The sequence below is a fragment of the Gossypium hirsutum genome, chromosome D02 (assembly GCF_007990345.1).
Source record: "Gossypium hirsutum isolate 1008001.06 chromosome D02, Gossypium_hirsutum_v2.1, whole genome shotgun sequence".
Lineage (NCBI taxonomy): Eukaryota > Viridiplantae > Streptophyta > Magnoliopsida > Malvales > Malvaceae > Gossypium > Gossypium hirsutum.
In genome coordinates this window covers 70,651,439-70,664,152 of record NC_053438.1, presented here as the reverse complement: position 1 = coordinate 70,664,152, position 12,714 = coordinate 70,651,439, and the positions used below count along the sequence as shown (strand labels likewise).

The following is a 12,714-nucleotide window of genomic DNA, read 5'->3' as shown; positions in this document are numbered from 1 at the left end:
TAATGCAATTAACCCAATTTTTATATGTATCGATAAAAATCAAAATAAACTTTCAATAAATTTTAAGAAAAATTATATTAATAAAAAATATTTATTTTTTAAGGAAAAAAACATTAAGTTAGACTAAACATTATTTCAAAAGATTAAATCAGTACAACTTATGAAGATAATAATGCAATAATAGGAAAACAAAAGGGGCAAAAGCATAAATAAAGAAAAAGTGGAGCACCATAGAGTTCTAAACTAAACATTAGTTAGAAGAAAAAGACATTGTACATTGATATGGGCACCTGCTGGCTGCTGGTGTGTCTTTAACATTTAAAAATAATAAAAAAATTGTAGTAGTTAAATAAAATAAAATAAAATAAAATAAAGACCAGAGAATAGAAATATAGAATATGGGGGTTATATTATCTCATATATGGTGGACATTACAGCGGCAGCTAAAAAGAAAAAAAAAACCAGAGAGAGAGAGAGGGAGAGCTTGCTTTCATGGTGGAAAGTGTGAAAGTGATAACAAAAAAAGGGGGGGGGTTTGAAAGAGAGAGATAGATAGTGATAAAAATGGAGGTTTAAGGGAAAAGGGAAGGTTTTTTTTTTTTTTTCATTTAGGTCCACCAACTGGTAGTTTTAAAGATAGAAACTCATTAACCAAAGAAGAAGAAGAAGAATTTGAAAGAAGCAAAAAAGAGAGTTAAAAAAGGTGTTCATTATTTCAAGTCAAGTGTATATATATGTATGTATGCATGTATTGATAGATAAAAGGGAGGTATTGGGTTCTAGTTTATGTGTGAATCTATTACGTAGAGAATATATATATATATATGATTAGTACAAAAAAGAAAGGAGCAAAAAACAAAAGGTGATATAAATTCATTCATTTCTCTCTTTTTTTTCCCTTTCTCTATATACCCTTTTGAGCTTGAATTATTATTATTATTATTATTATTATTATTATTATTGAAGCAACAAGGCACAAACTTGAAACAAGTTGTTATTATTATTGTGTTTTTCAAGGTATCTGCAAAAAATTTGATGAAAAAAGTGAAGTTTTTGAGGGAGATTGTTGTTCTGGGTTAATTGGGATCACCAAGTGTTTGATTTTTGTCTTGAAGAATTCATGTTCCCCCACAACTCTCACAAATGTTGCTGGTTCCAAGGTACTTTTTTTTTATTTCATATGTGTTGCATATATAAAATCTGGGTTTGTCTTGTTTCCTTTGTTTCTTGTTTATTTGATCATGTTTCCCTTTGTTTTGGATGTTTTATGGGACATTTTTAAGTTCTGTTTGGTTCATGCACAGAGAATTTAGCTTGAAATTGTTTCTAATGGAAGTCATTTTAATTGCTTGTTTTTCTTTTTGCAGTTCATAGGGGTTAACTATGCAATCTGAGTTGAATTATGGCTACTTATTACACTGGTTCTGATAATCAAAGGGACACCGTTCCGATGATCTATATGAGAGAATCGATGCCTGGTTCGTATGCAGAGTCACCGGTTTTGCAGGGTAATACGATGATGTATATGAATTCCGGGTCGTACTCGGATGCATTTGCTGGGAATTCTCAACAGCAAAACAATTGTATTGGGATGCAGGGTGTGGAAGCATCGGATTCGACTTCGCAACAACACGGAATTATGTCGAATCTCGGTGGATCACATGTTGTGGAGCATGATTTTGGTGCTTGGAGGGATGCAAGAGCATCCTTCACAATGGTCAAAACTTGCAGGGTCCTCAAGGATTGTCCTTAAGACTTGGCACTCAAATTCCCTTTGGTATTCAAATGCCTTCTATCCCTTTTTGGAATCCCGATTCGGATTTGGCCTCGTTCTTGAGTCATAATCCGTCGCTTACTGGAGGCAGGAATGGCTCTTCAAGAGATGAACAACCGAGGAATGCGGGATATCTGCCACATGGCTTTTCTGGTGCTAACCAAGGCACGAATAAAGGGGACTTATACGCGTGTGGAATGTCGAGTATGTCGAGAGCTATTCCTAATTCTAAATATCTCAAGGCAGCACAACAATTGCTTGATGAAGTTGTTAATGTTCCAAAGGCTTTAAAGCAAATTGACGGGGAGAAAAACCGGATGAAGAGTTGCAAAGAGGGTGATGAGAGATCGAAGAATGTGCTTTCGAACCAGCAAGAATCATCGAATAACATTCAAAAGGAGCTTTCACATGCTGAAAGACAAGAACTACAAAGCAAGTTAACCAAGTTATTGTCCATGTTGGATGAGGTAAGAATCAGATCACTTGCTCGTAGGTTTTGCCTGTCTCTTGCCGAGTTAAACACTTTTCTTTCGTGTTTGTCTTGCATTTAAACTGCAATGGTGTAAGAATCCGATGCTTAATGCTTGTTGCTGCAGGTTGATAGAAGGTATAAACAATATTATCATCAGATGCAGATCGTAGTGTCATCGTTTGATGCAATAGCAGGGTGTGGAGCCGCTAAGCCTTACACTGCAGTTGCACAACAGACTATATCCCGTCATTTTCGATGCTTGAAAGATACAATTAATGGTCAAATTCAGGCAACACGTAAAAGTCTTGGGGAGCAGGATACTTTAGAAGACGGTTAAGGAGTACGGATTACTTGTCTGCGTTACGTGGAGCAACAGCTAAGGCAACAAAAAGCTCTGCAGCAACTTGGTATGATGCCACAACATGCATGGAGGCCTCAAAGAGGGCTGCCGGAAAGCTCCGTTTCAATACTTCGTGCTTGGCTGTTCGAGCATTTTCTTCATCCGTATTTTTTAAAATAATACCCTCCTCTGCATTGATGATCCCTATGCCCTTTTGTAACTCAATTGTACTTATTTGCTTCTTTTATTGTCCTCCAGCTACCCAAAAGATTCCGAGAAGATCATGCTAGCAAGACAAACAGGCTTGACCCGAAGTCAGGTAATCATAAACTAATCATCTTTACTACCATATGACGAAAAAAAAACAGTTGAAGTCAGGATGTTATTAAGGTTGTAAAGGCCGAAAAACACCGGATATTTTGTCGAAAAGGCTCTAATGTGCCTGCTTCTCTTTAGACGTAGCATCATTTTTATATGTTTTGTTATTGTTGCCTTGATGACATGTTTGCACCTGCTCAGGTTTCGAATTGGTTTATAAATGCGAGAGTACGTCTTTGGAAGCCGATGGTCGAGGAGATGTACAAGGAAGAATTTGCAGATTTGGAAATGGACTCTCATTCTTCATCTGAAAATGCAGTCAAAGCAAGGAAAGGCAATACAAGGACCTCTGAGGACATAGGTGAAGATCAGCAACAAAGTGGGAGTTCATCGGCCACGGAGAGATGTAGCGCTGGACAGTTGGTGGATTCCAAATCCAACCATGTCCCTGATGTAGATATTGCAGGAACAATAACCACTACCGTTTTCCAAAATGTCACGCACAGAGAAGCTGAAACCGAGTACGGTTTACTAAGGCTAAGCGAGGTGCAGAGGCCTAATGTGGATAACTCCAATCTCTTCCTCGATGGAATTACTCATTCTGATGGCGTTGGTGATCGGTTTATGAAAGCCACTACCACTTCTTACCATGTGTCGGAATTAGGGAGGTTCGGGAATGCAAGTGGTGTCTCACTCACTTTAGGATTGCAGCATTGTGAGGATGGTAGTATACCTATGTCAGGTGTGGGCCATCAAAACTTTGTCGCAATGACTCGAGACAATGACATATACAATCCAGCAGCATCTTCCATAGGACCTGAAACAACAGATAGTGAATACGTAACTCCCGGTAACCGGCAGCACAGGTTCAATTCCTCACATTTGTTACATGATTTTGTAGCGTGAAACGTGCATGATGACTGCAGATTTACATCATTGATCTTCATTATTATGGAAACAAGAAACCGTAGAGCTCGAGCTTGATTCTCGATTCCTCCGAACATTCATCTTGTTTAGCCAAGGTATTGAAAAAGATTAGTCCTCATGAACATGAACAAATATAAAAACAGTTGTAATATAGAAAAACAAAAATTCAATTGGAAGGTCACTATATTTGTAAAGAAACATAATGTATAATTAGTTCCAGTTTGAAATAAATGTAGGAATTGGCTTGTTCTAATCCAGGTAAACTCAACAACTTACTCAACATAGACTGTATGTATGTATGTATGTATGTATGTATGTATGTATGTATGTATGTATGTATGTATGTATGTCTGTGTGTGTGTGTGTGTGTGTGTGTGTGCGCGCGCGCGTGCATAATATGGTTATGAAAAGTGAAAATGACAATTCTTGGGTCCTCTTTTTGTGATTGCCTTCACTTGTGATTGAACTGATGACTGTTGAGGCTTTATTAAAAGATTCAGTCCAAAGAATGATCAAAATTTTCAATTTGTAAAATAAAGCCAGGTACTAACTTTTTGTGATGGCTGCATCCTCTTGAAAATGATTTTAACAAAGTTACAATTTAGTCCCTATACTATTAAATGGATAAATTTAGTCATTATGCTATTAAAAGAATTAAATAAGGTCTAATTGACATAGAGTTAACATTTATTGTTTAAAAAAATAACTTTTTTAAAATTTTTATGGTTTTGTAAATGAATTTTGTTCTGAAATTAAATTGCAATAAAATAATAATAATTTTCAAGACTTTTTTATATACAATAAATGTCAATTTTATTACAACTTGAACTATTTGATTCTTTTTAATAGTACAGTGATTAAATTGATTCACTTGATAATAAAGAGATTCATTTGGTCTAGTCCCTATGATACAGAGACCTCCCAAGTACTTTAACCGTTGTATATATGCATGTGTGTGTCGAGGATCAGACCCTGCATTGAACCCTCAACATGTTTGGTATTATCTTTAGGTGGGATTTACATATTTTGACTCTACCATGAGCTCAGGTGTTTAAAGAATTTGTGGATTCATAAAGCCTTAGCATCTATTCGAGTGTTTGAGAAGTTCAACAATACATAATGTTTATGGTGGAACTTGAATGGTTCAACTTTTCAGGCACTCGATAAGATATTCTCACTATGTTAACTCAATGTCTTTTGGATTTTTAGCAAAGTCGAGAGAGACAAAACTTTTGTCAGGGCCAATGCAAATGTGTTGAGGGTCTAACATAGGGCTCGATTCTAAAAAAGAAATGCCTTTTTACTGATGGAAGTCCAATTTCGTCAAGAAAAGTCTGTATAGTGTAATCCATTCGGAGTTGCACATCAAGGTTGTTTGAATTGGATCGGACTGGCCAGTCGAGGTATCAATATGAAGAGGAGCTTTGAACTGGCTGAATTGGGAATTAATGCAAACCATTGAATCATGTAAAAATTGAATAGGACAATTAAATTGGATTTTTAATATATATTTTTAAATTTTTATGAAACTTTTAATGATTTATTTAACTAAACTGGATAGAAAGATCGGATCGATGACCCAAATGATCAGACTCAGTCTTGAAAACCTTATCGGACATGAAATATATTTAAAATACCTACATCAAATTGTAAACATTTGGATGTGACTAAGTTAAAATAAATAATAATAAAAAAACAAAATAAACCTCTTAAATTTATTGACTTATGTTTTTTAACCCCTCAAATCTAACACAAATTTACAGATTAATCCACTTGTTTTAACTCTTAAATTGACTACTAGGTTAATGAAATGACATTTATTGATATATTCATATTAATTATTTAATGACTTAATTAAAATGTTTTGAAATTTTAAAATAAAATTAAAATCTAATATGATAATGTAGAGATGTTTGGTGAAATTAACAAATTTCTTGGTCAGAATTTTTTTTCCAAGCCTTACTTTTACAAAATTAAAGCAATAAAAATTAGGACAAATTCTATCATTAATCCATGTACTATTTATAAAATGTAATTAATTTAGTCAATGACTCAATTCTATTCATTTTAGTTTTTTAATTATGAGCCCAAACAGTAATAGTTAAATATTTTATGTCAAATTCTATAATAATTTTCGTAATTATGTAAAAATTGTGAATTTAATCTCTATTTTCCGATTTTATCATTCTTAATTATTATCAAATTTAATTATGATTCAAATGATGGTCATTTGATTAATTGAAATAATTTGATATTTTAAAGGGTAAACTACACTAATAGTCACTCAGCTATTAGTAAATTTATTTTTTAGTCACCCAACTATGAAAAATTACAAAATGATCATCCAACTATTCAATTTTATCTTTTTTTGTCACAAACTAGTTAACGGTATCAACGTTTAAAATTGGCATAATAATAATATTAACCCTTAACATTTATAAATTTTGTCAATTTAATCTTGATTCTAAAAAAAGTTAATGCTCAACATTTATATTTGGTCTTCTTCTTACAGTTTTACCTTAGTTTAAAATTTTAGAAGTAAAGGGATTAAAAAGACCAAATCAAAATATATAAACTAAATCTGCAACTTAAATATAGTATAGGGACTAAAACATAAATTTAACTAAAAATTAGGACTTTCTAATTTAGAGCCTTCGTTCTTCAACGACTGCGAACGTCCTAATATTTTTTTCTTATCATTGAAAGTTCTAATAATTGAAGGCTTAAAACCCTAAAGATGATAGCCTAATCCACTCTGATTTTGAAATTAGAGCTAAATTGAACACCGCCGATATCAGCAGATCAGCCACTTTAAAAATCTCTTCGTTTTCCCCTAGAAAGAGGAAAAAGAAAAAAGGGAATTTCTTTTTTTTTCCCGAATTTTTATTATATATTTGGTTCTCATTTAGCCGCCCTTTTCAAAGCTCTAATCACGGCTTTAATCGTTGTTTCACGTCTCGTGTTCGATTCCTTACAAACGCTACGAAAACCCCTCTCTTTTTCTTTATAAAAAGGGGGAAAAAGTTTCGACTTTTATTTTTACTCTTGTTCTTTTTTTTTTGGTTTTCTGTTTCTTCTTGTTCTTCGTATTGTTGCTCTCTGGCTTGGCTTGACCCTCGAAATGGCTTCTCAAGAACAGTTATCCGCCATTAAGGTACGGAATAAATGTCCCCAGAGAGCAGAATTGGGTATTTATTTTAACTATGGTTTTAACCTTTTATTTTTTCTTTTGAATGGTAGAGGGCGAAAGTGCTTATGGTAGGGGCAGGAGGGATTGGCTGTGAGCTTCTCAAGACTCTTGCTCTCTCTGGGTTTCAAGATATTCATATTGTAAGTTAATTACTTTTTTTTTTTAAAAATTCTTAAAATTGTTTTTATTTTATTTTAATATTTTTGGTTTTAAAGTCTGTCTAACTGGAGTTACCTTTAGGGTCTCAACAGTCTAATTTTGTTTTTATTTTAGAATTAGGTGATTATTAACGTTTGGTATGGTAGGAATAAGTTTTACAAGAATTGGGCCTCAAGTTTTATTCACCTTTGTTTATGGTGCTTATAGAAACCACACTATGTCTAGAATGTGCCAATAATTAGTGAGATAATCATCATATAATGTTGTCAGATGATATTCTTGCTGCCTCTGCGGGTGAGGATGCTAGTGGTTTCATTTATTGGAGATTATGGATGTGTGTTTTAGGAAGAATCGTAAAATCTGTTTGATATATAATGGATTTTGGTAGTTTTTATGCAATTTATTTGTAATGGTGATAACGGAACTCAAGGTGGAATCTATGGTGCTTTGGTGCATACTATAGGACATTGCACATTGTAGCAGCGTAGAGGCCATCATGGAGCTGGTGGTAACTGTTGATACTGAAATGGCAGGAGATACAAAAAAATTAAATTGGTGTGGTAAATGTTGTTGGTGGTAGTATGGTATTGCGCCTTAGGTTGACTTGATTGGTAGTATTGTTACTTTTCATTTTTATTTTTATAGTGGTGTAACTATTTAGGGTTATCTAGGAATGGAGTCGGTTACGATAATATAAAAGTTAGATGGACAGTCTAAGGTGGTGGCTGGTGCTGATATCAGTTATTGATGTGTTAGGTTTTAGTTATCTTTGAAGGGGAGCTATCCATTATATAGGTGGTGGTGCTAAGGGTTTCACGTGGTGGTTGTCTTTTTATTAAAAAAATGTTATTCAGTATGTGTCGTGAGGTCAAGTTGATGATGATCATCTGAATGGATGTTTTGTTTTTCTTTTTGTTGTTGGGCAACTAATTTACAGGATTTAGTAACTGGTATAATTATTTTGGAAATTATTTATTAATGCCATTATATTTATCTGCTTGTAGATTGACATGGATACTATAGAAGTCAGCAACCTGAATAGACAATTTTTGTTCCGACAATCCCATGTTGGTCAGTCTAAGGCCAAGGCAAGTACATTTACAGGCATTTTACAGGCATTTTCCCTTGTTTGCTTTAATTGACAGTTATAAGTTAATGCTATGTATTTCATCAATATTTTTATCAGGTTGCTAGAGATGCAGTCTTAAGGTTCAGGCCCAACATAAGCATTACACCGTACCATGCTAATGTTAAGGAGTCTCGCTTCAATGTTGATTTCTTTAAAGAGTTTGATGTTGTGTTGAATGGGTTGGATAACTTAGATGCAAGGCGCCATGTAAATCGTCTTTGTTTGGCGGCTGATATCCCATTGGTTGAAAGTGGGACAACAGGGTTCTTGGGACAGGTAATTAGGCTTTTACATGTCTTTTAGCTCAATATATACTGGTTCTTCATCTTCTAGCTAGGTTGCGTGTCTGGATTGCTCATTCTCATGTTTCATCTAACTTTTATTAGTTTGTGTATGTATAAGCATACTCAATTGTTTTGTTCTTACATACTGTATAACCAATAATCTGAAATTCTGCTATTTTATGCAAATAATTACTTATTTAAGGAACTCACCTCTGGAACAGGTGACCTGTTCTATCCTATTTAAGTAGCATCTTAAGTTGACGGAGCTTGTTTCTCTTGGTAAGTGCTATTGAAGGCTTCATGAATTTTTTTATCAAATGGGTTCTATATTAATATTAACAATGAAGAGATGTATCTCTGAAATATGTTTAAAAAGCTTATCCTTTTAAGCAATTTAATTTAGAAAAAAAATGAAGCGTTCCCCAGTTCAAGATGTGCTTGTATTTGCTTTTTTTTCTTCTCTATACATGTTTATTAACTGAATCATATAATCGCCTTAAGGTCTAAAGGTTGAGGTTTACAAGAAGTCTTGCCTATGTTTGACTGTCAAATTTTTTGGTTAATTGACTTCCCTGAACTTGAACTTTTGTTTTTTCTTTTCTTATCAACTCCTCTCAGTCTCTCACATACTACAAACTTATTGTCTGGTGATACCCCTTTTTCTTGGCTTTAGCGTTACTTTTATGTTATTCATTTGGTTGAATGTTTTATTACGACGATATTGTATGATTATAACTATCCTGAGTGCAGGTTACTGTACATTTGAAAGGAAAAACTGAGTGCTACGAGTGTCAGCCAAAACCTGCCCCAAAGACTTATCCTGTTTGTACAATAACAAGCACTCCATCAAAGGTAATCGTTATTTTCTTTCGGGTGGGAGTAGCGTAGGAGTCTTTTGCTTCTATTGGCTTTGAGCAACCAGCAGTCACTATACTAAAATTATGATGATTAAGGGATAGTTTACCATTGAGGTTGAAAAGTGCCGTGAAAAAAAGCTTTTAAAAAGTGCTTTTGAAAAATTTGATAGTGTTTACGATTGCTGTCAAAAAGTGCTTTTGAGAAGATAAAATAACTATTTTAGACATGATGTTGTAAAGTAGAAGATTTAATGAGGGGATAAAAAGGTAACTTCATTGAAAAGCACTTTTCCAAAAGCCAAAAGCTAAAAATTTTGGCTTTGGTTAAAATCCAGTTTAAAATCAAGGTTTGGTTTGAAAGGCTACTTGTTTACCAAAATTTTTTGGTTTGAAATCAAGGTTTGGGTTGAAAAGTGATGTACAACCTCAATGGTAAACAAAGCCCAAGTATAGTTGTTGTTGCCAAGAAATTGCTATGCCACAAGTTCTAATCATATTGTTTGAATTGTAGTTTGTTCATTGTATTGTATGGGCAAAGGACCTGCTTTTTGCAAAGTTGTTTGGGGACAAGAATCAGGAAAATGATTTGAATGTGCGCTCTAGTGATACTGCAAACTCGTCTGAACATTCAGAAGATGTATTTGAATGTAGAAAAGATGAAGATATCGAACGATATGGAAGAAGAATATATGATCATGTATTTGGTCATAACATAGAAGTTGCTCTATCTAATGAAGAAACGTGGAAAAACCGTAACAAACCACGGCCTATATATAGTAAAGATGTCCTGCCTGAGAAACAAACTAAAGAGAATGGGAACAAGGAAAAGGGTTGTGCAGCTGATGATGTCTCTGCCATGGTGTCTCTGAGCTTGAAGAATCCTCAGGATATATGGAACCTTGTAGAAAATTCAAGAGTTTTCCTCGAGGCTTTGAGATTATTTTTCTTGAAGAGAGAAAAGGTCCTTGTTAATCTTTTTCTTTTGAAGAACTGATAGATTATCTCACTCCTACCAAGTTTGACTAATATATATGATCACTTTACAGGATATAGGAAACCTTACTTTCGATAAAGATGATCAGTTGGCCGTGGAATTTGTGACTGCTGCTGCAAATATCCGGGCTTCTTCTTTTGGGATTCCTTTACACAGTCTTTTTGAAGCTAAAGGAATTGCTGGTAATATTGTGCATGCTGTTGCTACAACAAATGCTATCATAGCTGGATTGATCGTGATTGAAGCAATTAAGGTTTTACAAAAGGATAACAACAATTACAGGTTTAGTTCAGTTCCTTTTTTATTTTTTCTCTATTAAAATTGTTTTCTTTTGATTATTTGGAGGTTTTTCCAAATACAAAGTAATTATATAGTTCAGTTTAGGTACCGAGCATATGTTATTGTGTCATTTTCGTACATTGGTTCTAAATTCCAATCTGTTTTGAATGCCTATGCAGGATGACATATTGTCTAGAACATCCTTCAAGAAAGTTGCTTCTAATGCCTGTAGAACCCTATGAACCTAACAGATCTTGCTATGTTTGTTCAGAGGTATATCTAAAACGGTGGTCTGATCGGAATTTCTTTTGTGAATGTTTCAAATGATACTCACTTACGTTTAATATCTTGAAAACAGACACCAGTATCGCTTGAGGTTAATACTCAACGTTCTAAGTTGCGGGATTTTGTTGAAAAGATTATTAAAGCCAAACTTGGTATGAACTTTCCTCTAATTATGCAAGGGGCAAGCATTCTTTATGAAGTTGGCGAAGATCTTGAAGAGGATATGGTAGCGATTTATGCTGCAAACCTTGAGAAAGTAAAATTCTTCATCTTTGTATTTGAACCAAATTCTTTTTATACTTGGCACAAAAAGTGGTATGATAATTGTGGTTTATTCTTTTAACAGGCATTATCTGAGCTTCCTTCTCCAGTTACTAGTGGGAGTGTTCTTACCGTCGAGGATCTGCAACAGGAGTTCTCATGCAGTATCAATATCAAGCATAGGTTTGTATTTTACCTTGATAACCATAATACTAAAATTGTTAGAACCCTTTTCTATCATGTTCTGGAAGGTTCCTAAAATAGGTGGTGAATGTTGAAATGGCTTCATCAAATAATTATCTTTTTTGCCTATCTTCTTTCGCTAGTGAACTAGTGGAAGTAGTTCTTACATCTTTTGTTCCTGCATTTGTATCGTACTCCCTGCCTTCCTGGTTAAAATATAAAAAATATGTCCATATTTTTGTGCTAAAATAAATTCCATTTTGTGATTACAAGACGGCAAATAAGATTTGTTACTTTGTGTTTTTATCTGGATTGTGGACATTAGTTATATGATTAGACTAGTGATCTTATTGTTAATTATGATGAGTAAAGGGTTGATCACAAAGCTTGATATGGACTTTTCTTTTCCCATTCTTTTTCTTCGAACTATACCTCTAATTTGCTTTTGTACAAGTGTTGTCCATAGAAGACGCATCAATAAATGTATTTTTTATGCTCGCAGGGAAGAATTTGACGAAGAGAAGGAACCTGATGGAATGCTTCTATCCGGATGGGTAGAAGCTCCTGTTGATAAGGATAATAATAAGCCTATTGGAAATGACGAAAGTACATCCAATGCTTTGCCATCAGGGGAGACTCTGGAGGGTGAGAAGGATGATGAAATTCAGGAAACTTCGGAAGTGGTTGAAGCTTTTACAGGGAAGAAAAGAAAATTGTCTGAGGTTTCTGAAGTCACAGCTCCAGATCCTTCAGGCCCTTCTAGTATAAATCAAAATAAACCCAAAAAGCTTGATATTGATGATGAGGCCGATGAACTCATTATATCCGATGATTGGGAATCACTCACCAAGAAGAAAAAGTTGTAACATGTTTTACATCTTCTAGGGACATATCATCTCACCTCTGATTTGATAATTGTTAAGAAGACTAAATGGTGATTCTTTTGGAGGCCGTGTTAGGACAGTCTATAGTTTTTTGCTCGATTAGATGTTACTAACTGTTATGTTGATTCCGTTTTTGTGGTTTACTATTGTGACAAAAATGCCTAGTCATCTAGTTATTATCTTTTAACCAAGGGCTTGTAACTGCAAGTATTCAGATTTTAAAACCAATGTGAAATGAAAATTATTAATGGAACTGCTTCCTCTTGATTATTTGAAACTATGCTCACAGAAACCATGAACTAAGCTAAGGTGTTCTCAGATGGACTCTTTGATGAGCAGAATGAAGGTCAATGTGGTGCAGAAGTGAAGAAATAAAGG

The 12,714-nt window shown here is 34.3% G+C and overlaps 2 protein-coding genes across 2 annotated transcripts; both read left to right on the top strand.

Moving 5' to 3' along the window:
- Positions 1 to 392: 392 nt before the first annotated feature.
- Positions 393 to 4,084, top strand: LOC107908806 (BEL1-like homeodomain protein 7). Its single transcript, XM_041089247.1, is given in 7 exon segments — positions 393 to 862; positions 1,018 to 1,160; positions 1,368 to 1,697; positions 1,700 to 2,241; positions 2,371 to 2,750; positions 2,845 to 2,905; positions 3,106 to 4,084. Coding segments are annotated over 5 exon segments (1,983 nt in total). The 5' UTR covers positions 393 to 862; positions 1,018 to 1,160; positions 1,368 to 1,402; the 3' UTR covers positions 3,811 to 4,084.
- A 2,368-nt stretch (positions 4,085 to 6,452) lies between these two features.
- Positions 6,453 to 12,589, top strand: LOC107908805 (SUMO-activating enzyme subunit 2). The gene is made up of 11 exons (XM_016836080.2): positions 6,453 to 6,985; positions 7,072 to 7,161; positions 8,185 to 8,268; positions 8,367 to 8,585; positions 9,344 to 9,445; positions 9,962 to 10,411; positions 10,497 to 10,726; positions 10,903 to 10,996; positions 11,082 to 11,264; positions 11,355 to 11,452; positions 11,955 to 12,589. The coding sequence occupies exons 1-11, from the start codon at positions 6,953 to 6,955 to the stop codon at positions 12,316 to 12,318; spliced, it is 1,947 nt and encodes a 648-aa protein (XP_016691569.2). The 5' UTR covers positions 6,453 to 6,952; the 3' UTR covers positions 12,319 to 12,589.
- Positions 12,590 to 12,714: the final 125 nt, after the last annotated feature.